The following is a 24003-nucleotide window of genomic DNA, read 5'->3' as shown; positions in this document are numbered from 1 at the left end:
GCAACCCCAGACACGTGTTTCATCCTTGTTTGTTTGTTTGTTTGTTTTATTATTTATAATGTGCACCAGACCCAAGGGTATCAGGGCGCAGCAGTTACAAGAAAATGGAAAAATCCCTGTTGGACCTCCTGAGTGAGGAGAAGCTGAGCCTCTCTAAAGCAGAGTGAGCAAGGGATTCACATCTGAATTACCCTGGGTTACTAACAATAAAGATGTTTGACTGGTTTGGTTTCGATTTGTGTGTGTACAGTTATGCGCGGTGAAATTAATCCTTATATTGATTTAGGGGCTACCTTTTTTTCATTACTTGAGAATGCCCTGTTTCCTATGTTACAGGGTCGGATAGCTGACCCATTCAAGGGAGGGATGAGTAACCCTCTCAACCTAGGGCCACAGACCTACAGGGTGTTTTCTAGAGCCTGTCTTGCCGCAGAGGTGGGGTGAGAAAGTTCGAAGGACCCCAGTCTCTGTTCCCTTCACTTGTGCATACTTGCAAGGAGAAAGAGCAACCTTGTATCACTCCATGCCTACTGTTCAACATGCTGGCCAGTATTTTCTCCTCTTTATTTAACATACCTTCAAGGCAAGCCTGAAGCCATATGATCCACGATAGACTTATATGTGAGAAGAGCTCCAGCTACCAGGTGTACTGGCGGTGAACCAAAGAGGCTCGGACCTATGCAATGGAGAAATGAGAAAAGGAAATGTCTTGCATCCAGTGTGACAACACTTCATCGTGGCGTGGCAGGGACACTGAGACCCGCAATCCTGACACCAGGACGACAGCATGGAGTCCCAGCGGCCCTGAGCTGGAAAAAGGGTTGGGGGTAGTAGGACATTTCTTTAATTTCTGCAGCACAACCTAGCCCCTAGGGAAAAGACAGTCAGTGATTGTCTCACGGGGTATCAGGTAATATTATCCCCAACAAAAATATCGCTGTATATATGGTCGTCTGGAACGATTTTGCGGGGGGGGGGGGATAATTTGTGGGAGTGTCCCCCGCACATTTAAAAATAATGCAGGGGTTCCGGGGGTGTCCCACAGAGGGTCCATGCCTCAATATCACCGCAAAAATATGGTGATATTTTTGTATCGCGATATTTTTGCGGAGGTGAGAGTGGCAGCCAATTGAGGTGGAGGTTAGGGCTACAGCAAGGAATTAATTAAACCCAGAGTGATTCTGTTGTCAAGCTAGATCCATTCAAAATCACACAGCCAACCCTTAGTACTTCTAAATGTTACAGAACACTGGTGCCAATAGAATATGTCACCCCCAAAAAACAGTAATGAGCTACCACATCAAATAGAACCGCATAAGGTCACAACGGCATCCTAGCTCCTTGCCGATATCCAGGTACCTGCTCTAAGTTAGAAGCACAACCCACCTGTGTAACAAAAAAAACCTGCACCATGCAGCAATCAGCAAACAAAGGGAAGAGTAAAACAAACCTCCACAGAGTTGGATCAAAACCCGCGTACTTGGAATATACCGACAGTGCTCTTAGCCTCTAAGTAGCACCAATCCAGCCCAACTCCACACCAAGATCCTGGTCCTAGTTCGTCAATTGAGGCCCAACCCACCCGTGCAAAAACATCCTGCACCACATTCAGCTGAGCAGCAAACAAAAAGGAGACTAAAACAACTTGCCTGATATAGAGTGCAAAGCCCCCATCTTGGGCATTCCATCTGGGCTCGGAACAGGAGCCTATGCGGCTCACTTTTTCAGAAGGATTACCCTAGCCTCGAAGGATAGGCTCCTCATTGTAGTCGCACATAGCTCCCATTCTTTGTGTTGCACCCTGGCGAACTCTCGATTGTTGTTGCAGGCTCTTTTGAGTGTTCTTTTTATTTATTATCATAACACGTCATTCGGAAAACATAACATAATCATACTTGATTCGGAAAACATAACAGCTCCAACAAAATACATGTTAAAAAGTTCTACATTCCATTAACATCACATACAGCAATATACAAGCCAACTCTCCAAAAATCAGAAAACTAAACATACCATCTTCTTCCAGAAGGTTGTAACAGCAGTTAAAAAACAATCTCCAGATTAACACATCCGAGGCCCCATTCTCCATGAGCTACATTGCAATACTGCATTGTGCAATGCCATATTTTCCAGAAATCGCAAATTGGAAATGTGTGGTTGGTATGAAATAGTGTGTGCAAATACGCATGAAGTGCATTACAGAGTCTTTGTTTTCAGTAACACTTTACCAGTTTGGGTTTTGTGTGAAATCGAGTCCATTGACGAGTAACCCACAGCCTGAAGCATGTTGTAATGGCGCCAAAGATAAGTATCTGCGTACAGTAGACTGAATAGGTAGTCTTTCCTCCCTTACCATGCTGGCAATCTCAAATGTCTCTTCTAGTTATAGTCTTTGCCATTTTTAGTATCTTCTCTGGGGATAGAAACCAAGGTTCATGTTGTGACATTCGTAGATTGTTTCGTACATATTTTGGCTACAGACATTTATTTGACAACCCCCAAGATGTACTTAATTAATTGTGCATTCTTGTTCAGGAAGGGAGCCACAAAAACTCTCTTTATTCATTTCATGAGCTAGACTTTCTCTTGAGGTTTCTGGGTCAGTTCCATTATTTTCCCCTGTTAGTGCATACACTTTGGCCATGTGTTAAGATGTGTAGCAGGTGTTTAGGGTGGATAACTATGCGTTTGTTTTGAAAATGGACGAACCTGAAATGTCCCATCCTCAGTTAAGATATTTCCATCCAGGAAGTTGGTTTCGGTCTATTGCACCAGTGAACCTCAATTTCGGATTGGGGATATTGATGGATTGTATGAACTCAGTTGCTTCCTCCGGGGATCTTTCCCAGATGGCCACGATATTGTTGATTACGCTTTTGGATATTATGATATGGCAGCGACACCGGTTGGCAATGAGGTAGATATAGATTTCCTCAAAGGATTCTACTTGGAGATTCATTATGTTGGGTGTAACCATGTCCACAATGGTTGTACACTCTGTATAGGGAAACAATAGCTCATTACATCTGAAAGAATTCTTGGTGAGTATAGTTGACGATGTTCATCACCCTTTGTAAACTTATCTTGTAGATGTTTATAAACAATGTCTTCAGCCACATGTTGATGGAACCTTGTGTCCAAAGACCCAAATACTTATGTAATATGCTTTATTGTACCTCATGGTCAGGGCTTCTAGGATGGGTTCATCTGAGTTGTGAAGCACTATGGCTGTGTTCATGTAACTTTGGATGTTCTTGAAAATTGATGTCAATTGTCTGAATCTTGCTGCATTGGCACACACTGCAGGTGATGGGCTGAGGCGAGCGTACAGCCACCACATTGACTTGATGCATCTTTAGTTGTTAGTGCTCATTTTATGTCTATTGTGGGTCTAGCTCGGGTGGTGAAGGGGTTGCAGACAGGTCTAGTGACAGAGAAAAGGTGAACATATGGGCATCTCAGTTCTCATACACTGTGATTCACATGTTGTCAGATGCATAGTAAGTGATGGTCACCACATTCTACTTTTGCAGACTTGTTCTGGGGCACACTCCCAGGAAATGAATGTAGACATGAATCTAGACATCCTGCTCATCCTGGAAATGTCGGGTTTTGGCACAAACTGTTCTAAGAAATACCAACTGGCAGTTCCAAAACCACACAAGGGCACATCAATGAAACAAGCATTTTCCCACAGGAATAATTATTGGCTGTTGGGCATTGCAGTGGATTTTTAATAAGGATGGCTAACCGGCTAATCTCCATCAAACAGCAAGGCTGTACTGCAAAAAAACCATAAATGCTACCACCAACCAGGGGCCTCTTCTGAGCCAGTTGTGAGGGTAAACAGGGTAGATGGTGTATTCTCAGCCCTTGTAAATGAGGGTGGTCAAGGTTTGCATCACGATTTGCATCTTTGATGAATGAGATCTAGAGATTTTAATTCGAAAAGAGTTCAACCGAAAACTCCATGCCTCCACCTTGACAAAATATTACAGAGCGCAAAGAATACCAAGGGGCGTAAACATCCCACTTCACCCTACTCTTCGTAAAGAAAACAAAGAATTCGTCAGAAAGTGGGTATTCATTCTTAATACATGCTCCATAGATGTGATCTTACTTACAATCCAGGAACTTTCTTCTCAGCTTAATAATATCTCTTGAAAGATTAATACTAAACTATAAAGGCAGAATTGGAGAATAAAGAATTTGCATATGTAGAAGTGACACATATGATTATTTGCATAAAGACGTGTATCTGTGGGTGAATAGATATAAAGATCAATGTAACACCACTGAAATAGCTAGTTCTACAGACTTATCTAGTTTATATTCCGAAAGCAACACAACGGGGTCAGGTGATAGACATCCCAATGACTGGCAAGAGACAGCAGATTCAGAAGGAAATCCAATAAACAAAACAATCCAGAGTTTAACCTATAACTCATCAACCACATCTGGGAGGCCCACAGACACTTTATTGGAAAGTGGAGCCAAAGGAGTATTTACTATTAAGGTGTTCCCAACACTGGTGGGGTTCCACCAGTGTGCACAGCCTTAGGAAATCAACATGTGTATATGCCAATCATTACATGACACCATTAGTGCAGACTTCACAACTGTGTTTGATTTGCAACATGGATTGGCCAGAAAAGTAAAGATTTAGATACTTTGCATTACCAATGATAATGCAAAGAACCTAGTGAACCTTAAGCCCAGCAGCTGTGTAAGCAAACATTATTCTGAAAAAGTGGCATGGAGAGAACAGAGGCGGAATAACTGTACCCGCGCGATGACACTTAGATGCATAAACGATTAGCCAGAAACAAAACACACAGGTTAACCCATGTGTAAGTACTAACGTTGCTGTTGTTTTCGAGGGACGGAAATGTTGGAGGGCTTGGCCCATGTTCCTCCACAATGCCTTTGAATCTTCCTGTGGCCACCCGGCTCCTTTCTCAGGGAGAAGAGGAGTCATTTCTTGGGTGCCAATCTCAGAGGGGGTAGCTGGATTCCTGGGTCACGCCAACAAAGTAGTCGGTGAGTGTGACCTCCAGATAAGGTTGTTCAGAATCCAGGGTCAGCATAGTAAATATAACACTTACTGATGATCTAATTCAATCACTATGTAAAGTCAATGCTTAGGGACAGCACAACAATTCCTTCCTCAAGGGAAAGCTATCAGGTGATTGGGCTTTATTCTATTTTAAGCTTTCCCTTTCCTGTCCCTTGTAGTGATGCATCCTCATATAATTCATATGAAATAGTCCACGCCTACTCTGTTCATTATAGTTCAATAACTTGAACCACAATGTGACATCTCTGGAAACGCCACCTTGGTTGCCACCACCTGGAAGCAGAAGTCTTCTCAGATCCTGTAGCGGCTAAACAAGTAAGTAGATTTGATACAGAAAAGCAACGTGGAAACCCTAATATGAGAACAGCGATAAGGAAGCATAAATCACCTATGATAATCCTACGCTAGCCATCAATGAACTGCATCAAGGCCATAATAATGAGGAATACCTGCTTTCTTCATTGTGTTCCTTACTGTAACTGCCTGCACCCAACATATGTATCCAAAGGTCTACCTAACATTAGATCACCAAGCCCTGTCACTACCTCCTATGGTATAAGCATCGCGACTATGTAATGGACGCTCAGCTAGGTGATAGAATTCACCATGCAGTGTTCCAGTGTGGACAGGTCCTTCTATTTTAACCTTGCTTCAAACACCTTCTACTAATTATTCCAACAGATGTCAAACCACATGGGCATTTCCTTGCATATGATACGCTTACAATTAATGTGCTGTCTAATTGTGCACAGTGTAGTGGTGTAGGAAATCCATATTCCTGTTGCTTCGCACAAAACCTTGCTCTGGCAAGTTGTACCAATATTTGTATTGGTTAGGAAACCTTGGTCTTCAACATAGATATCCTTTGGATAATAGTGTCTTCTGTTTTAAGAATACGTTGAGGCTGTCTGAAGGATCCATTCAGACCAGTAGAAGATTGAAGTGGCATCTTATGCCTTGTAACCTGAACACCTGCATGGAAAGATGTATATGGCGAGGGAAGATGCATATTTAGATGCTCAGCGTTTTCTTCATAACGATCAATGGAGTGGGGCTTCACTCACCTCAGCGACTATTATCACTCTTAGCAACCAGCCGAGGGAGCACACTTTCCATAACGCTGGGTATTGAGCAGGTCCACCATATCAGACATTGTGTAGGTTGGCTAGGAAATGATCTTGTCCCACCTAACCTTCAATGCTGCATCAAAAGGTCATTCCCAGATAAAAAATCAGCTATAAAAACAAAAAGCATTGCACTGGATTTGATAATGTTATTGCATATTGCCCACTTAACTTTATATCTTGCATATGTAGGTTTAAAAAAAAGAAATAACATTATGATGATTAGGATTGGTCATTTATAACCTGTGTTGCTCATCGTCATCTTGCATCCAAGGCGAGCGCAGTGCCCCTGAGCTTTCCTCCCGTGACATTCAGCTAAACTAAAAACTAAAAGAAAAAACAATAACCATCAAGCCATGACTAAAGGACAGATATAAACTCACACTATTGCAAGTGATAACAATCAGTAAAGAATGTAACCCACAAACGGGGGCAAACGTCAAGCAAAGAAGTAGAGCAAAATAAACTGTTCTGTCCAGCCTCAGAACATCTGGACTCTTGTCGTGAGATTGCCTAGAGATGCAACCAACTTTTACTAAAGCACAAAAGGTCTGTTCACCTTTCATCAAATTACAGTGCCAGAACCATGCAAAAGGAGGGAATAACGACGCATCACTAAGGCAGATGTGTATTCAGACACATGTGAGATCTGTTACGATACACAACAGTAGGTTTTGCTCCATTAGGTGTCGCTAACTTGACACCTACGAGTCAGAACACCCAGAGCCAACCAACAACTGGCAGCGGGAAGGTAGTAAAAAACAACCAGAATGGTAGCAAAAGCATTAACTTCCAATCATATTGTGACCTTGGTTCACGGTTGAGGGTTTCACTATAGGAGCAAGTCTATGGGAGCATGTGGGCGTCATCGGGAATGAACTGCACATGTGCACTTCCCACTGCAACATCTCTGGCAGGCATCTGGAACATACAGTCCAAACATGAAGGGTGGACAATGTCCACACATGTAGAAGGCTTCATTCATGACTTGGCCACCAGTGTAAGACCTTCTGTTTTCAAGGTGTGGCTTGTGATGGCTTTATTTGCCTTGGTGAGGTGGGATAGCTCAGGGGCAACACATTTATCTTGGAAGCAGTACAACGCAGCACAACACAGGTTCGAATCACGATCTCACGCTTAGAAACCATTCTCTGGTATTAAGCACGTTATAAAACAACAATTATAATTAATTTGCTCAAATATAACTGACGCTAGGAGATGGAGAAGAGCAAAGGAGCTGTTACCATGATCTATAGTCCAGCCTGTAGCCTTTCTAGTTATGGTGTACTCCACAGAGTTTGTAGAGTACTTCACAGCCTGCGCTGGAGCAGTGTCCGATGCTGTGGTGATCAAGACCATAGTCCGCCATCGCCCTTTCGTTGAAATAAAAATGCATTAAAAGTTAGGTGTGGTTACCATTTCCAGAGAATTGCTAAATACATATCAAATTATCGGAAGGATAAAACCAGTGGTTGGTTCAGTTGTTGTACATATGATCAATGACCTGTGTTCCTCATTGTGAGTGAACGTGTGAGGGGGTGCATTGGTGTGTGCCCGGATCAGGAGCATTAAGTGGTACTGCTCATGAAGTGGTGCGCCGTGTATGTCAGTCTAGTCACATATGTCTACCCGGGGACAGCTGATGATCAGTGCTTGGAACACGATATCCATTCATTCATGTGAGAGATTCACATATGTGTGTTATCTCCTATTTCTCTCTTAAATAGATGAGGGAAATGGTTTAAATTGTCAAGAACAAAGGTCATCGCTTTTGAAAGATGCGAGCCAAGACTCAAAGGTCCGTTGTGAGGGTCCGAGGCAGTTGTAAAATAGGCCTATGCAGGTGTTCTGACTCCCACAGGCTCATTCATGATTACTCTCTTTACGTGGTTTCGCGAATCCACTTGCGGGTCCACCCTCTGTCGGATTTCTGTTTGCCTGTTTCTGCTGCTGCATACCCTGACCAACCGTACTGGTTTCTCTGCTACATGCACTGCAATCATTTCTGCCATCTTCCCCCTTCTCCCCAAACATGTTTACCTCCTCCTATACCTTATCGCCTCTGCCAGACTCTCCATGTATGGAACACGGAACCCACCTGTCCCTGATCTCTCCTACTTAGCTCATTTGGTGCGCTGTTCGCTTCAGTGCGATAGTTACCGTTGCGACTCTCATCTGTTTATCTTGTTTCAAATCCTCCTCTTCATCTTCCCCGCCTGTGGCCGCCCTCAGCGATTTTGCGGTTGACATCACTGTCCCCTCTTACTTGCCTACAGTCTGCCTCCATGTACCCACCTTTCCCAGTTATGCACTGATCTGCTCACCCTGAGACATTACTGCAACAGCCCCCCACTTCCTGCTTCCGGATCATCACTTTGCCTGATGGACTCGTCGATGTGCAAGATTCGTGCTCACTCAAGTCAGGCAAACATCTTTAGAGGCGCATTTTCTAACGCATCTTCTGAGCAATCTAGGTTAAACAAGTCTGCATTTGCAAATTCATGAAAAATATGGCCTTAAAAATACAACATCCCCTAAAATTATTTACATGTTAGGTTTCACATTTATAGACAGGAGTAGGTCCCTTGCACCTTGTACAATGTAATATTCAGGACCAAAGTGTAGCATCCTTCTATACATAGTTGTACTGTGGTTTTGAGGGCCAGGCTGCTGCAGGTGTACACGGGAAGAGAGTCGCCTATAATTAGATAAGGTAGTGACGTATGGGGTCACAACTGTGGCCATATTTAAAAGCAGATTGAAACATTTTATGCCGGTGATAAAATTAATGCTAAATACATGTGTTCCCTTTTTTTGGTCACAGGCAAATACTAGATAAATGGGCCCCCAGATCATTGATTTAAGGCCATGTCCAAAAAATTACTAGAATACATAAAATGCTAATGTAACTGCTTTCTGTCATGTAGACACCTTTGTGTAGTCTGGCAATCTTCTCCTCTGATTTTACCAGCTTAAATTATTGTCCCTATTTCTCTGTACAATGGTTGTTCAAAATTCATTTTTTCTACGCTTAACTTCCAAAGAGAAATTCACCTTCGGGAAGTGATATCAGCATCTCAAATTGGTTTCCTGATGAAAAGATGTTGGATATCACCCAATTGTGGATAGGAAAAAACTTCCTTCTCGAAAGCACGTTTTATGAAGTCATAGAAATCTGAAGTAATGCATTTAATACAGCCGTTCACTTGTTGGCTTGAATTGCCAAAACAGTGACCTATATGGCGCTATTCCGAAGTTGTCCCATATAGCAAATGATCTGTGTGTATGTGTGTGTGTGAGATTGGGTAATATTAAGTGACAGATTTAAATCCTGTCTTGGTTGGGTCAGTCTTTTGTCCTTCAGAGGGGTCAATACAATAAGTGCCAAATTCGTTTTGATAACGAGACTTTCATGTAAAATTTGTATTTTCTTCTGCTGTGCTTATTTCTAAAGCATTTATAGTCATAGTCCTATACAAGATGACAAAATAGTACAGAACAATTGGAGAAAAAAAGCATTACAGAAAACACATTTCTAATTTCTCGGGGCTGGAGAAGCTAGTGGAAGTTTTTAAAACAATGTTTTAAGTGAGTGGGAAACATCTTTAAGGAAGAGAAAGAACGAATGGAGAGAGAAAGAGAGTTCCAGAGTCCTAAAGCCTTAAAGCTAGTAAAGAGAAGGAAATACAGTGTGACACTGCAAAGGCGGTTAGGGACAGGACGCAGAAATTGCGATTGAGAGTGTAAGGGACGTGGGAAACTAAGAGATATAAGGACGAAACAGACCATATACACATTTGAAGACGGTAAAAAGGAAGTGAAAGAGAATACGAAATGCAAAGGAGAGCCAAGGTACAGAATGAAGGGAAGAAGAGCTAGAGGCGCGGGCAGGAAGACAGAAGAGAGTCTGGATTGCACAGCTGAAAATGGATCGAAGGGGAGCAAGCTGATTGGTAGAGCAATAGAAAATACAGGGAAAAAAGAATGCACAAATTAATGGTTTAGTCCCATTGAAAAAAAGGGAGGGACAGCTTTTTGGGATATTGAACATATGAAAATGAGAGACGCAAGACATTTTAGGGATGTGGAAGGAAAAGGAAAGAGATGGTCGAGGAGGACTTTTATTCAAAGAAAACTATGACCAAAGAGAGAAAAGGAAACATTGACAGGTGGAAAGGAGAGAGATGGGAAAGAGGGAAGGGGAATATTGGAGGATGGGAAGAGGACAACTTCAGTTTTAGACGCGTTTAGGTGGACAAAGGCTGAGTGCATCCAGGTTTGCATTTCGTGGAGACAAGCAGCAAGAGAGAAGAATGAAGAGTGACAAACAAGAAAGAAAAAGATACAAACATTGAAGTGAAAAGAAAAGATGAATTCGGCAGTGATGGAGGGCAGGAGAGAAGTGAATAGAGAGAAGAGAAGGGGGCAAGAATAGAAACTTAAGGAACATCAATATGAAGAGGGAGTGAACGAGTTCAGACCAGGATTCAGAGAAAGTGGGATTAGACAAGTAGCAGCTGAACCATTAAGACAAAATCAGAGAAGCTCAGAGAAGAAAGCTTTTCAAGAAGGCTGGGGTGATTGACCGTGTCAAAGTTGACTGAATTGTCAAGTAGGAATGGAACAGAGTTTAGCTTGGCGTGCAGATAGGTACGAGTTTTTGACCTAAAGTAAAGCATTTTAAGTAGAGTGCAAAGGTCGAAAGCCAGATTGATGTAAGGGAAGTAGAGACTGTTGATCGAGATAAGCAGAAACTTGAGCCTAAGCTACATGATGCAGGAGTTTTGAAAGAAATGTGAGTAGCGAATTAGAAGGAAGTGAAGGGTCTAGCAAGGTTTTTTCAGGATAAGTAGAATAACAGCATATTTAAAGTCAGTAGGAAAGGTAGGTGTGGGGAGGGATGAGGAGAGCAGTTAGTAAGGAAATGAGAAGCGGAACAACTTTGGGGACAAGAGGGGGATGCAAGGGACCAAAGGGGTTGGTAGTGGGATGAACATTGCCAAGAAATGGAGCAGAATTAGAATCGGATAAGACAATAAAAGAGGAAAGGAGCTTGGTATGAGGAGAAGAGAACTGGGAAGAGTCGATGGGAGGGGGATTGAAGAAGCGGCAAGAGAGGAATGCAGTTGAAGGAATTAGTCTCCCTCCACTTCAGGAGATCCCTCTGACCTATCACTTCATAATCTGAAGGTCTAGACAGTATATCTGAGACACTTTAGATGCTATCCAGAGATCCAGACCTCACTCAACCCACTCAATGTGGACACAAGAAATTGTAAGTGATACCAGTGAGAACCCTGATCAGAGGATAGAATAGAGAACAGTATGGTGGTGTCCCTCTTCAGGAAGTCAGAAGCAGCCTCAGCCATCATCTTACTGAACTGTTTTCTTATCTACAGTCTCTCTCTGATAAGGAACAGATGGAGGGAGATCCCGCGGCTCTTTGTTTTTAGAAGGGAGAAGCCAAGGAACCCAGCACCCCAAGCAGGCCTTCAAGGCCTGGACTCATTTAATCCTCAGGAAAAGATATGGGACAGACTTTCTAGTGTTTTTTTTCTCCATCAGAAACGAGCAAGGAGCCGGCAGATACACTAACCACATGAAGGGGAACAGGGATGGATATCCCTGAATATTACTGATTTGATAAACCACCTATATTGGTTACAAGTAAACTTCCTTACTATAGTCAGGAAGTTTGCTGTGAAATCCCACAAAAAAGTTCTAAATTTAAAGCATTGCATATTGTGCCTGGTCGTGTTTTATAATGTGTCCTTGTGCCACTTGATTCCCAAGAAATCTGCATTATTTACGCACAATCAGTTTTGAAATTTAAGTACCTTCAGTCAAATAAAACACAGGGAACCCAAGACAAGTATATTTAGCTTATTTTACCGAAAGCATCAGAGTCTCTGGAGGATAGCTCAGGGGCAACATGCCCACTTTGGGAGCAACAGAGGTCCGATCCCAGGGTCCGCGCTTAGAAACCTCTGGGTATTAAGCACGTTATAAATAACCAATCAGACCAATTCTATCACAAAATAGCGCCTTTCTGCACGTTGGACACTGTGCAGTATAATAAGTGAATAAGGGGTACATAAGAAGCGCATTTGTTGTGCCTTTGATGCTAAAACCTTGTTGCAACTTCTGATTCTGACAGTGCCCATTAACCCAGCAGTATGTCCTGGTTGTTGTTCAATATGAAGCAGCATAGTTCAAGCATACACTGCGGCAGCCATGTTTAACCTTGGTAACCTTGGTAACTAACAACATTCATCTCCATCCTCAGCATTCCCTCTCCTTGGACCCGAGGGGGGAAAATCCACATTGACGCTTTTCTTTTTCTTTTTTTTTTTCCAGATACAGAAGAGTAACTAAAGCTGCAACTTTATTTCATCATTTTAGCTGAGCTTCTGCATACTTCCACAAAGACCATTTTCTGGGGAAGACAATATATACAGCTGTCAAAACACTCTTCCCACTGGTTACTTCACAATTATTTTTGTAGTGTTTTTAATGTTCTCTTTTTCCGTTACGAAACTACAAAAAAAGACAGACTTTGCTTTTGCATAACAGGAAAAGGGAATAGAGAGACTTGCTGCACCCCGCGCCCCCACCCTCAGCCCGTTGCTCTGTACAGTTCCGGGTTTGGAAGCTGCGCCTCTCACAGTAGAATGGCTCATCAGAGGCGCACTGCACTGTTAGGACTAAAAACCAAAATGGCTCCCTCGAGCGTGGAAGAAGAGGGGAGACAGTTGCAAGCGTTGCTGTTGCCAGTTGGAGCAAAGAAAGAGCATTGTGCGTGCCATGCTCCTGAGTGATGGAGAATTGTGGACTTCCGAGGCCTTTCCTGGCCAATTGTCACACAGGTTTTGGAACTGTCCACTAGGCTGCATTTTCCCATGTTCGTTTTTTTGTATCTAACTATTAGACAAATCTATTTTATCTCTGACGATTTTATTTTTGTTTGTGCATTTAGTAAAAAACAAAATGTATTAATTTACTACCGTTGCTTGGTTTAATTGCCTGTTCTGAAACAGGGCAAGTGTTGTTCACAAGGTCTTCCGTGATTTGGTTTGAGCTTTCATTGAAACACGCAGCTGATATTTAAACATACTTTAATAGGGAGAAATGTGCAAGATGTTAGCAATCTCCATCCCTGCCCGTGCACTAAAAGTTCAAATGCAACAATGTTTTCAATAACGTTAAGACAGCACGTGTATACATTTGTAAATGCCCTCAAAGTCTCTCCTCCTGAATTGGTGCAATGTCAAACTATCGAGTTTACTCTTGTCTGTGACTGTTGCTAGGGAAACAGAATACACTATGGGCCCGATTCATGGAATCATTTGCACGGTTTAAAGTGACTTTGCACTGCTGAAAAGTGACGTTGCACTGCCGACACAAACCCTGATTCATGGAACTGTGCAAAGAGTATTTGTGCAGAGCAAAGTCATTGTGTACTGCAAAATTGACTTTGTAATGACTTTGCACTCCAAAAATACACTTTGCACGATTCCATGAATCAGGGTTTGTGTCGGCAGTGCAAAGTCACTTTTCAGCAGTGCAAAGTCACTTTTCAGCAGTGCAAAGAATTCAATGAATCAGGCTCTATGGCACCAATACCACTGCCAGACACATCACAAACAATGCCTATTGCCACACAGATGTCAATACCAGTTCCCAACGTTACTGACCACTAAGAGAACACGCAACTTAAGTGCTTATCGGAAAAGCAAAGCATACTAATGGCACGCACACAACTAAATTTCCCTCAAAACACCAAAGACACCTTGTGGCTTTTGGAGAGCAGCACGCACCATCAGTAGTCCATTATATTATCGAAGCCAGTGAGGTGCTGTTATGCTCGTTGCACCCCTCCATAAAATGTCCTTGGTATGCCATAGATGATGCCTCGTTATAAGTGCGGTAGAAAATACACCAATACAATCCTACGAACATCTCTAACGAGTGCACACACACACGCACACACATTGTGCACAATTCGCAGCAGTTACTTTCGAGGCAAAAATAACACTCCCTTCAGCTCTTCTTAGCTCTTTCACACACAAAAAACGCAACCTCCAAGTGCACGCGCACGCACGCGCACACAAACACACACACACACATACACACCGTGCTTGCAAACAATCACACACAGGGAGCCAACCTAGATTGGTGTCTAGCACGTCTTTGAATTGCAAGAGCTCCCCCTGTTGAACTCTTCCTGCCATTACTGCACACTGCAGACCTCTCCATGGCCTCATTGCCCAACACATTGAGTGATGAACAACTACTCACAGCACATAATTGCAAACAAACATCTGCGACCCAGACTTGGGTCAGCACAGCACCTGTGAGCATGCGGGAATGCACATTGCAGAGAGCGCACAACATTGAAAGGCGATGCCAATCACAGATGCTCAACACACAAATACTGATGCCATGATAACTTTGAGACTGCTCAACACAAGGCCACCATGAACATGTCCGTGTATTACGCATACAATCCACAGAGGCACAACGTGTCCAAGGGAGTTCCCTCCATGAGAATACGCATATCCGAGTGGGTGTGAATGAGGGCCTATGGAAGAAACTCCATCTAAATGATCTCACTCACTGTTCCATCTTTGATTTTTGTAGAATCAGCAATCACTCTTTTAATTTACAAGGTCATTAATTGTTCACATTGTATCACTGAATAGGTTGAGCAATTTTATTGGAGCACCAACATAGCGTCAACATAGCAAGTCTCCGTGGAAATACAGAGCTGTGTTGAAGAACATTCAGGCTGCACAATTCTCTGTGGAGAAACCAAAACAGAAGGGAACGAGAAGACTGAAGTATGCTAAACTCAAGGCACAATTCAGGCCCTGGAAATAGCAATCTTCCGCTACCCCCTGCCAGCCCGGGCCGCACCATTCGGTGGCGTAAAGGGCCTGCAGGAAATGCATAGCGAGGTTAAACTTCCGGGTAAACCCTAAGTAAGGAACCATGTAGGAGGTAGTTTAATGCAAAGTGTTCAGCCATAAAACACAGTTCCTATTGCTTGGATCAACACGCGTACACCTTACGTTCTTGTAAGGAAGTGCCTCATACAAAACCATGTGACATTGACTAGTTTTCAATTTGTAGTAAATATTGAAGAAATAGTAAGGCAATGTGAACAATACGTGTCCAAAAGTCAATACACTATTTGTGACCTGTGAATGATGGAAGGAGAGGTATTTGACATCCTTGTGGCAGATTGCAACTGATTTGGGTCTGCGATCATGCTGAAAACAAGGAGAGGGTTGGTCACTATTGGCTATAATGCATAGACGTCCCTCCCACTGACAATTCTCATTGAAGCCAGTCATGTGACCTTTGAAAGTAACATTGCGTCTATCTTTTTTAGAATCACAACCATTAGTCTACAAGCTTCTAATAGTTATCAAACTATTTCAGACCATGTCCCATTCATTTCCCCTTATGTCACGCCTGCCCGCTCGAGTGATTTTGATTGAAAGATTCCCAATGTGTTTCTGCCATTTGATTTGCTGCTTTCTCAAGGTGTTCTTTATACCTGGGCAAGAGGGGTAGTCTAATCAATACATGCACTGTGAGGGGTAGTCTAATCAATACATACACTCCTTTAGCTACAGAATTTCAAACCGATAAATAACCCATAAAATGCAAAAGCTATGTAGAGACACAGAAGTGGCATTTCATAGATGCTCCTGGTAGCTCAATAAAGGGGACACGTGAAGGTCCAGCGGGAAACATATTCTACTGTGAAATTATAAGACCATCAAATTCCTACACACATTGCTTTAGAAGGGCACAGATCACCTACTGTCCAAGAGAAAATGATTCAATATGGATTTCAGATGTAACACCTTACACATGTAAAGAGTTTATATAGTGCCAGCTCAGCTAGCAAGCAACGGAGCGCTGTAAAAAGGGGGAACTCAGAAAGAAAAACATGAAAAGAGGAGGAGAGGGGGAAAGGATAAAAGAGGGAAGAGGTGTTACCTGGGGTCAATATGTGAGAACGTGTTACCTGAAAAGCAGGGTCTTCAGTCCCTTCCAGAAAATCCTCAGGTGCACAGGTGGGGCAGCAGCCAGATCAATCTCATCCCCTGTCAATTCCATGTCCATGTTCTAGCTAGACCTCATACTCAGGCTACAGGAGGGACGCTCAGTGTTGATTTCTCTACAGTAAAAGTCCTCAAGACCTGTCTGTTTCCCAATACAGGCATCCCGATAATCATACACAGGGATGTGGACATAACAAACGAAGTGAAATTAGATCTATCAGCAACAGGTCACACCTGATTTTAATAGATCCAGCGTGTTGGCTCCTCCAAACTCAGACCGGTTTCAGACAGGCTCTGAACTAGGTTAGGTACCATGAACTGTAAGTTCATGCCTTGACGGGAGATTATGTGTACCCTTTGCCAGGTAATCAAGGGTGTATAAGGTCATATCCATTTTCCATATAGGCCACAGGCTACAGTTACTGTAACCTTATAGCTAGGCATCAAACACGATTAGTAATAATGAATTAGCTATATGCACTTACATTTCCACTCTATACGAATGGTTAAATAATTTATATTTTTATTTTGTTATATCCACATAAGTGAGGTAATAACAAAAGGCCCTAATATAAGCAAAATGTTCGCTACATCTAGCTTAGATCCACACTAATTAAACTTGTTCTTACTGACCTATCACCAGGATTCTAGTCTTGCACCAAAATTACACAGATCCACTTACTAGCCACACATTGCCTTCAAGAACTGCAATGGCCTTATACTTGGCGTGGATGGTGCAGGGGGGAACACATTTTCTGAATTTTTGCCTGCAGCATTTGTTAGTTCACCTCTGTGGAGGGTCTGTCTGTAGTGTGGCCATATAGGTTTCAAAATTACACAGCTGGATATGCAGACAGCACATTAATGATGATGCTACTCACAGCTGAAACACCATGAATGCATGATCGATAGAGAGGACATTCCAAACCACCTCATCGTTTGCATATTCCTCTAGGAACACTATTTAGGTGGCTGTGCTCAGGCTTACAAATGTTTTTTAAATTGGAGAACGAGAAGGCGGGGTAGCACAGAGGCGAGCCAGATTGGGTGGGTATGTGAAAGAATTTGCCTTTTTGACTCTGCTGTGCACTTGAGCATCATACATGGTAGCGAGCAAACCATGATTTCTTGCACACCTGTGTTCACCTTTGAGAACGAGCCCTATCCAAGGATCACACACGCAAACTTTGCATGCATTCCTTGAATCCTCATTCTGAATCTGATATGATATGAGTCATTTATAATGCGCCTGTACACAAGTGTTTCTAGGCAAGACAAGGAATGGAAGAAAAAAAGAATACAAAACAATGATCATACTAGGCCTTGTATCATTCAGATCACGCAGGTGCGGGGGGGGGCGAAGTGACAGGGGGCGTGGGGGAGTGGAGAGTGCAAAGGAATTCATAAGTACTACCAGTGAGGTCATAAGTGCAGATAGTCAGGGGACTGTAGGGTTGCAGCCACAGTCCCTACGTGGTTGGGAGGCCTGAAGACAGTGCAAGGGCAACTGGCCATGCAGGAGCCTGTTCCTGTAGGTTCAGTGGGTGGCCAGGTGACCGGAATGTGCCGGAATGTGCAGCAGACAGAGACATCAGCAGGGGAGGGGAACAGAGAAAGCGGAAGGGAACTGCAGGGAGTGTATGCAGACGAGTGCACGCAGAAGAGACTCCCCCTGCTTTCATCTGGCCTTGAGATTGAGAGCGTTACAGCTGTGCGTAGCCGGCTGTCCTCCAACACCACAATGAGAATGTAATAGGGCCAACAGCAAGCAAAGAGGGGTTCACAGCCACCCCACCCTGCGGATGTCTACCTGATCAATCAGGATAGCATTTAGACCATCACTATCCCAAGTAAACAAACTCAAGCCCAGAATACAGGCCTGTCACACACTCCTCGACAATTGGACATTTTGAGTTGTCTTCCCTTTTGGTCCATACTGAACACAAGTCAGACATCTACACAGCAGGCTATGCTTTATTTCTGCAGCAGCTACATTTTAGAAGTATAGTCTCAAAACACAGTGCTGAGGATGAGATCAAATCCCTTAACCATTAAAACAAATAAAAATGTATGCTTAGACATTCTTTTGAAACAGCAAGTGTACAGGGCTCCAATTCATATGCCAACCCTCTTGCATATCATGTACATTATTTAATATCATAAGTTGCTGTTGCATTAAATGTGGGAAATACTATAATTGTGCAAACTAGAAAAAAAAATGGTGTCACCTTAACCTGCAAATGCATAACATAGGCAAGGTCATTCACAAATATCCTATTTAGAAAAAACTCCCTAAACATATTTTGACAAAACATATAATATAATAAAACAATACGCAATTCAAACTTGTCATATTCTTCGAGTAATATCGCTATGGACCTGCTTTCAAATAAAATCATTTCTCTATATTGCAACATGGCCTATTTGTAGTAATACCTCAGGTGAGTGTGATTTGGGAGTATAGAGGCAAAAACAAATAGTCCTCAGATGTATCTCCCTCTCCAGATCCTTTAATATTGTTAAAGAGAGATAGTTATAGAAACATTTCCATAAAATTACATCAGGCATTAGAATAGCAGCCAGGGGCATAAATGCACACACCTGCAGACTTATTAATATTAAAAATATCAAATAAACAATAGCTCACACATATACAGTTGATTTTCACAAAAGTACTGCTATTCTGTATTGCTTCCACTTGTATGTTAACAACATGAAGACATGGTGCTACGGTGGCACATCAAGAAATTTGCTAGTAGCCTATTGACAACATGACGATTCCATTGAAAATCTGTTCCCCATTATACAGGAAATATACTTGTGCTAAGATTTAAGGTAACTCCATAATGTTAATGTGATTGTATATCTAGTGCTTCATCCCGCATTCCTCCAGGTGATGTAAGAGTAAGCTCCAACTGCTGTGATGATAATATATGACTAGGCAATGATTCTCGGAGGGAGGGATAGATGCTGAGTCAGCCCCACAGAGATTCTAACCTGGGACATTTACAACATATAGATCTCTCAAGCAAGCTCTTAACTCACTGAGCTATCTTACTTTTAATGACACAGTAACATGATAGTTGGCTTTGGCTGGGATATCTGCTCGCTCTATACATAAGATACACTGTGGTAATACATCCATGGCTTGTTACTATGTAGAGTAGCCGCTGCATGCTTAGTGCTGTGAAAAGAATATGTGGTGGCATACACTGCCTAGTGCCAATTTAGAGGGAACACCAATGTATTCAACTTTCATTTATATGCCATAGATAATTGGCCTCTTCTTTAGAAAGGTGTCTCGCCCGTCACACGTACCGGAGCCCACCTCTTCTTAAATTATTGGAACCCAAACTCTCTATTTCTGATTTTGAGATGGGCAGTACAGTACCTTCTTTGATGAGGCCTATAGCTGGTCCCCTGCCCCCTTTTCAAAAGATTGAGAGGTCACAAATCTGTGAATTCCCAGGTGCTCCACTCCAGTGGAATTGTAGGTCAAAGCTCAATTGAAAAAGTGTGTTCACAACATTCACGAGCATTTATCAATGTCCTCATTCTCTTTTTTTTTTAAAGAGAACGTCACTGCTTTTTTCCTTCAAACACACAACTTAATAGAGTATTACAGATTTTAAAACAATGCCTGCCTGCTTACCGTCAGAGTCCAAACTGTTTATGTACCTGAAATGTATCTGTGAAATATAGCGAGACTTCCACTACATCAGCAATCAGTGAAGTGTAAGGTTTTATTGAGAAGCCACCCTCAACACAGGGATTTCCTTCCCTCCCCACTCAAGTGGTTACGCAACAAGCTGTTTAACAGATTATTTTCTTTAGCCCTATCTCAGACACATATCATGCCCCTTTGATCCCTCTCCCCTGAACTAGCAATGAGCCAAGAACCAGTCCGTTGTACGGGAAATATGTTGCCATATATTTAAATAAAAGTAATGGAATTTAGCACAAAAATGCCAAACACCATTTTATCCGTGGCACAACACAATCAATTTTTCTCAGCATAAATAAATCTCAAAAGAGAATTGAAAAGAACACAATCACAATTCTTCACTTGCTACAAATTTCTCTTCACGAAATAATTACACTGATCAATAACAAAGGCTTTTATCATGCAGTGTGCGCAATTTAGATTTTCCTGCAGGCATAAAAGGCTAGCAGTAGGATTTCAAGATGGGCACAAATTCATATGGCATTTAAGATTTCGTCCACAACTTTGGTTTAAAATAAACACAGGGTGATTTAGAAGTTTGTTTTTCAGACGTCCTTGCTTTGGTCTATGTTAGGAAGTCAAACAGAAAAATTGGAATGATTTGGGAAATTTTGGATTTCAGACCCCCACCCCTTCCTTAACAGCAATGGCACCACTGATTGTACGATCTTGGGGAAGTACCCTGCAATAATTCCTGCCACTAGGATTAGACAGTTACCATTCTCTCTCCTCCCAAACCCAACCACCAAGTCAGGATTCGTTTAGGGGTTTCGGAGCAACATTTGGCAATTCTCATTTGTTCTCGGCTCAACATTTTGACAAAAATGAGTTATGTATCACAACTTCATAATTGTACTAGCAAATGCCATAATCAACATATTTTCTGATTCAGCTAATCATGGAGAATTAGATAAGATGACAAACAAGTCTGTACCATGTAGCACGGCCATGTGGCACCTTTCTGCCGTTTCCATAAAAATCACAACAGTTATGAATATGTAAGTTATTAACCATATCCCTAATTTCATTTTCCAACCCTTACCAAATGTCCCATTTGGAACATGTTCAGATCAGCCAGAAACCTAGTTTATCTGGCCATTACAGTTCCCTGATTCACAAGTAGATTTTTTATATTCCCAAAATCACAGGGAAATTACGTTAAAAATGATACGTTGATGGAATCCATCTGCCTTATAATGGCTGAGAAAAAGGCCTAAATGATAATATACCTTTTAAATGAATTTTGAATCTTCATGTGAGACAAATGGCCCTCCTCCTGCCTTACGGCCATTTGTTTTCACTGTGTCAGCCTGTTTTTTTTTATCAGTCTGCTTTGTGTTGGAAGTTTGCTCTTTGAAGTGGACGCCCCAATTTTCTCACACATTGGTCATGCTACCGCCAAGGGGAACTTGTGTTGCAGTCAATGCTTCCAGAGCCAGCAGGTCTGGAGAACACTGAATTTTGACACCTTTAGCAGGACACATTATTGCTGTTGGTCATTAGATGGGAGATGCGACACCCATACTGGGAGTGTGAGATTTCCCTCTGAGGTTTTGCCCACAGCCAGCAAAATGGTTTGCCTTGGGCTGACGTTTTTTTTATGAAGACAAAGTGCCTCTTCAAATGCCACTGGAGTTTTGTAAGCAAAACATAATATACATTGCTTTTTGTCCACCCACACATCATATTTTGTTTTCCTGACATTTTTCTATGGGCAGTGATACTTTTTCACTTTTAAAACTGCTTTTATTTGCACACACCTGTGCAGGTCATTTTTTTGTCAATGTTCAAAAATCCTGTTTTCCACGTGACAGGGATCTTTGATTCCTTCTTCTTTTGTAAATTAAAATGCTGCTTATCCATTGGTAATGGCAGGCAGGCCCCTTTCCACATGGCTCTTTAATTCTAAATGAAAAACAAAAACAATGGCCAGGCTGTTTAAGTTTCAGTGTCTAACATCTTGCTATTCATGTGAAATGGACTTCTGTTTGGGGCCTTTAAATACACCCAACAAGCCCCCTCCCCTGTTCTTCCATGACTATTTGTTGGGGAAGAGCAGGGCAGGGTGAGGTTTCATGAGGCATAATTCCCTTCATCAGGGAGTGGGCACTCCAGTCTCCCTTTCCATCTCTGGGTTGGAGGGTATGGCATGGAATCCCATTTTCTTCTTTCTTTTTGGAGTGGGCACGCCAACCTCCCCTTCCCTCTCTCAATGCATTTTTCAACGACTTGGACATCTGCCATTTTCAAAGCTCTAACATATCTTGTAAATTACAATATGTCTTTTCTGTCACTTATTCACTCTAAAATACAATAATGTTAACATCAGAACTACTTATTTGGTTGTCTATGTCGTTATAACCCAGTTAATTTCTAAAATTCAAATTCTTGAACATATATGTTGCAGAACACGGCCAAAATCAAACGTTTTTTTTTCTCTAATCATGTAAGCAGAAACCATTTATACACACTTGTCATTTGCTCAGAGTATGCAGAAAGTGCCACGAGTAACATATCTGTACTTGTGCAAATTGGACGCATATCACTTTTCCATTCAAAAGGAATACACACTTTTAGTAAAGTACACTCTTCTTGCATGGGGGTGAAATTCTCATGTTGGTGATAGGAAACTGAGGAAGCAACAATTAATTCACACTATGTAGGTAGCCATTCTTCACAAACCTGACCACTTGTGTTGTTTGTACGCAACTCATCTTTTTTTGGGAGGGGCTTTCATTATTTTGACTAGAAGCCAATAACGTCTCCTGCTATGTTCTCAAAGGTTCATCACTAACCCCTCTTCATTTCCACAGAAATGTGCTCGGACCGTTGACATAATCCAGAAGCATTGGAACTGATCCTATCTGTGCACCAATGACATCCAGATTCATCTTATTGTGTAAATAACAAGGGGCCTGGGCTTTACCTTTAATGATGTTGCATTTTATAATGCCTGGCCTTTAATGGCAAATAATAGTTATGCATACCTGCTTTTCCCCAGCACAAAATAGCTATAGAATGCTCACTCAAATCTCTGAATTCATGTTATCCAATAACCATCTTGACCACCGACCTAAGCGAAGGATCAGCCAGAGTGACACACGCTTGCAAGCCCTCCTCCATCCTTGACTCTCCAGTAGCCATCTTTACTGAAAATAGCACAGCAACAAAATGGCTCACTTCAACTCTACCAACTTGAAACCCTCCCAATCTCCATTCAGTAGCACAAGACAGATGTAATAAGAGACTCCGTCATGAGTAAACTGATGTCTAAAACATTAGAAGTTAATAAAGGACCAACTTGAGCAGAATTTGCAAATGATTAATGGGCCTAAGGGAATCACATTATCTTAAACTGAGAATTGTTCCTAGAAAAAAGATTCACGTTGAAGCTTTCAATGTATAGTAGTCGAAGAGTACTGGTCACTAGACCTGAAGTAAATTAACAAATGTGTCACTAGTAACACCCCTAACCGGATATTAAGATTCTCCCACACTCAGCATCATCAGATGGGAATTGTGGATGTCAAGAGGGTGGCCATTTTTCAATAAAGCCTCATGATATGTCTAGGAAATGGCAGGAGGAGTCTCTTCTGATCACTCTTGGGCAGCTGAACAGATAGACTTAGTGGGGGGTATTAAAATGGGAACCAAACATCTTTTAATAATTGCATAGGTTTGCAAGTGGCTATTTGGAATCAAATCAATACATTATCAACTAGAGGAAAAGGTGTTCAGGCTCCCAAGTAAACATTGGAAACTAGAGCAGAGAATGCTGTTTTAAATACATGATACATTCATTCTTCTTAGATACACCTTGCGGGTTGATTACCTACATGCTATTGCCAATTTATTTTCAACTAAAGTATTTGGTCCATTTGTCACCAACCCTGGTGTTCACACATGATGCATGTCAGTCCCACTGATATGTCGGCAGCTCCTAGAAATCTACTGGAGTCAACATCTTTCTGGCTCCCGAATTAATCTTAGGGGGATGAGATG

General features: G+C 42.1%; 1 protein-coding gene across 7 annotated transcripts in view; it reads left to right on the top strand.

Annotated features, from left to right (window-relative positions):
- The window catches only part of PDE1C (phosphodiesterase 1C), a 2232090-nt gene that overhangs the window by 2013409 nt on the left and 194678 nt on the right, over nt 1–24003 (top strand). The window contains exon 17 of one of the 7 annotated variants that reach the window (XM_069613224.1): nt 12559–13202. The exons of the other annotated variants lie outside the window; for them this stretch is intronic. Within the exon in view, the coding sequence (XP_069469325.1) occupies nt 12559–12572 (14 nt within the window). The 3' untranslated portion in view covers nt 12573–13202. Of the gene's footprint in view, nt 1–12558; nt 13203–24003 lie in introns of those variants that run through there. 7 annotated transcript variants of the gene reach the window in all.

The sequence above is a fragment of the Ambystoma mexicanum genome, chromosome 5p (assembly GCF_040938575.1).
Source record: "Ambystoma mexicanum isolate Mex_15411 chromosome 5p, UKY_AmexF1_1, whole genome shotgun sequence".
Taxonomy (NCBI): Eukaryota; Metazoa; Chordata; class Amphibia; order Caudata; family Ambystomatidae; genus Ambystoma; species Ambystoma mexicanum.
The sequence above is the reverse complement of the archived record's forward strand: the minus strand, read 5'-3'. Positions and strand labels throughout refer to the sequence as shown.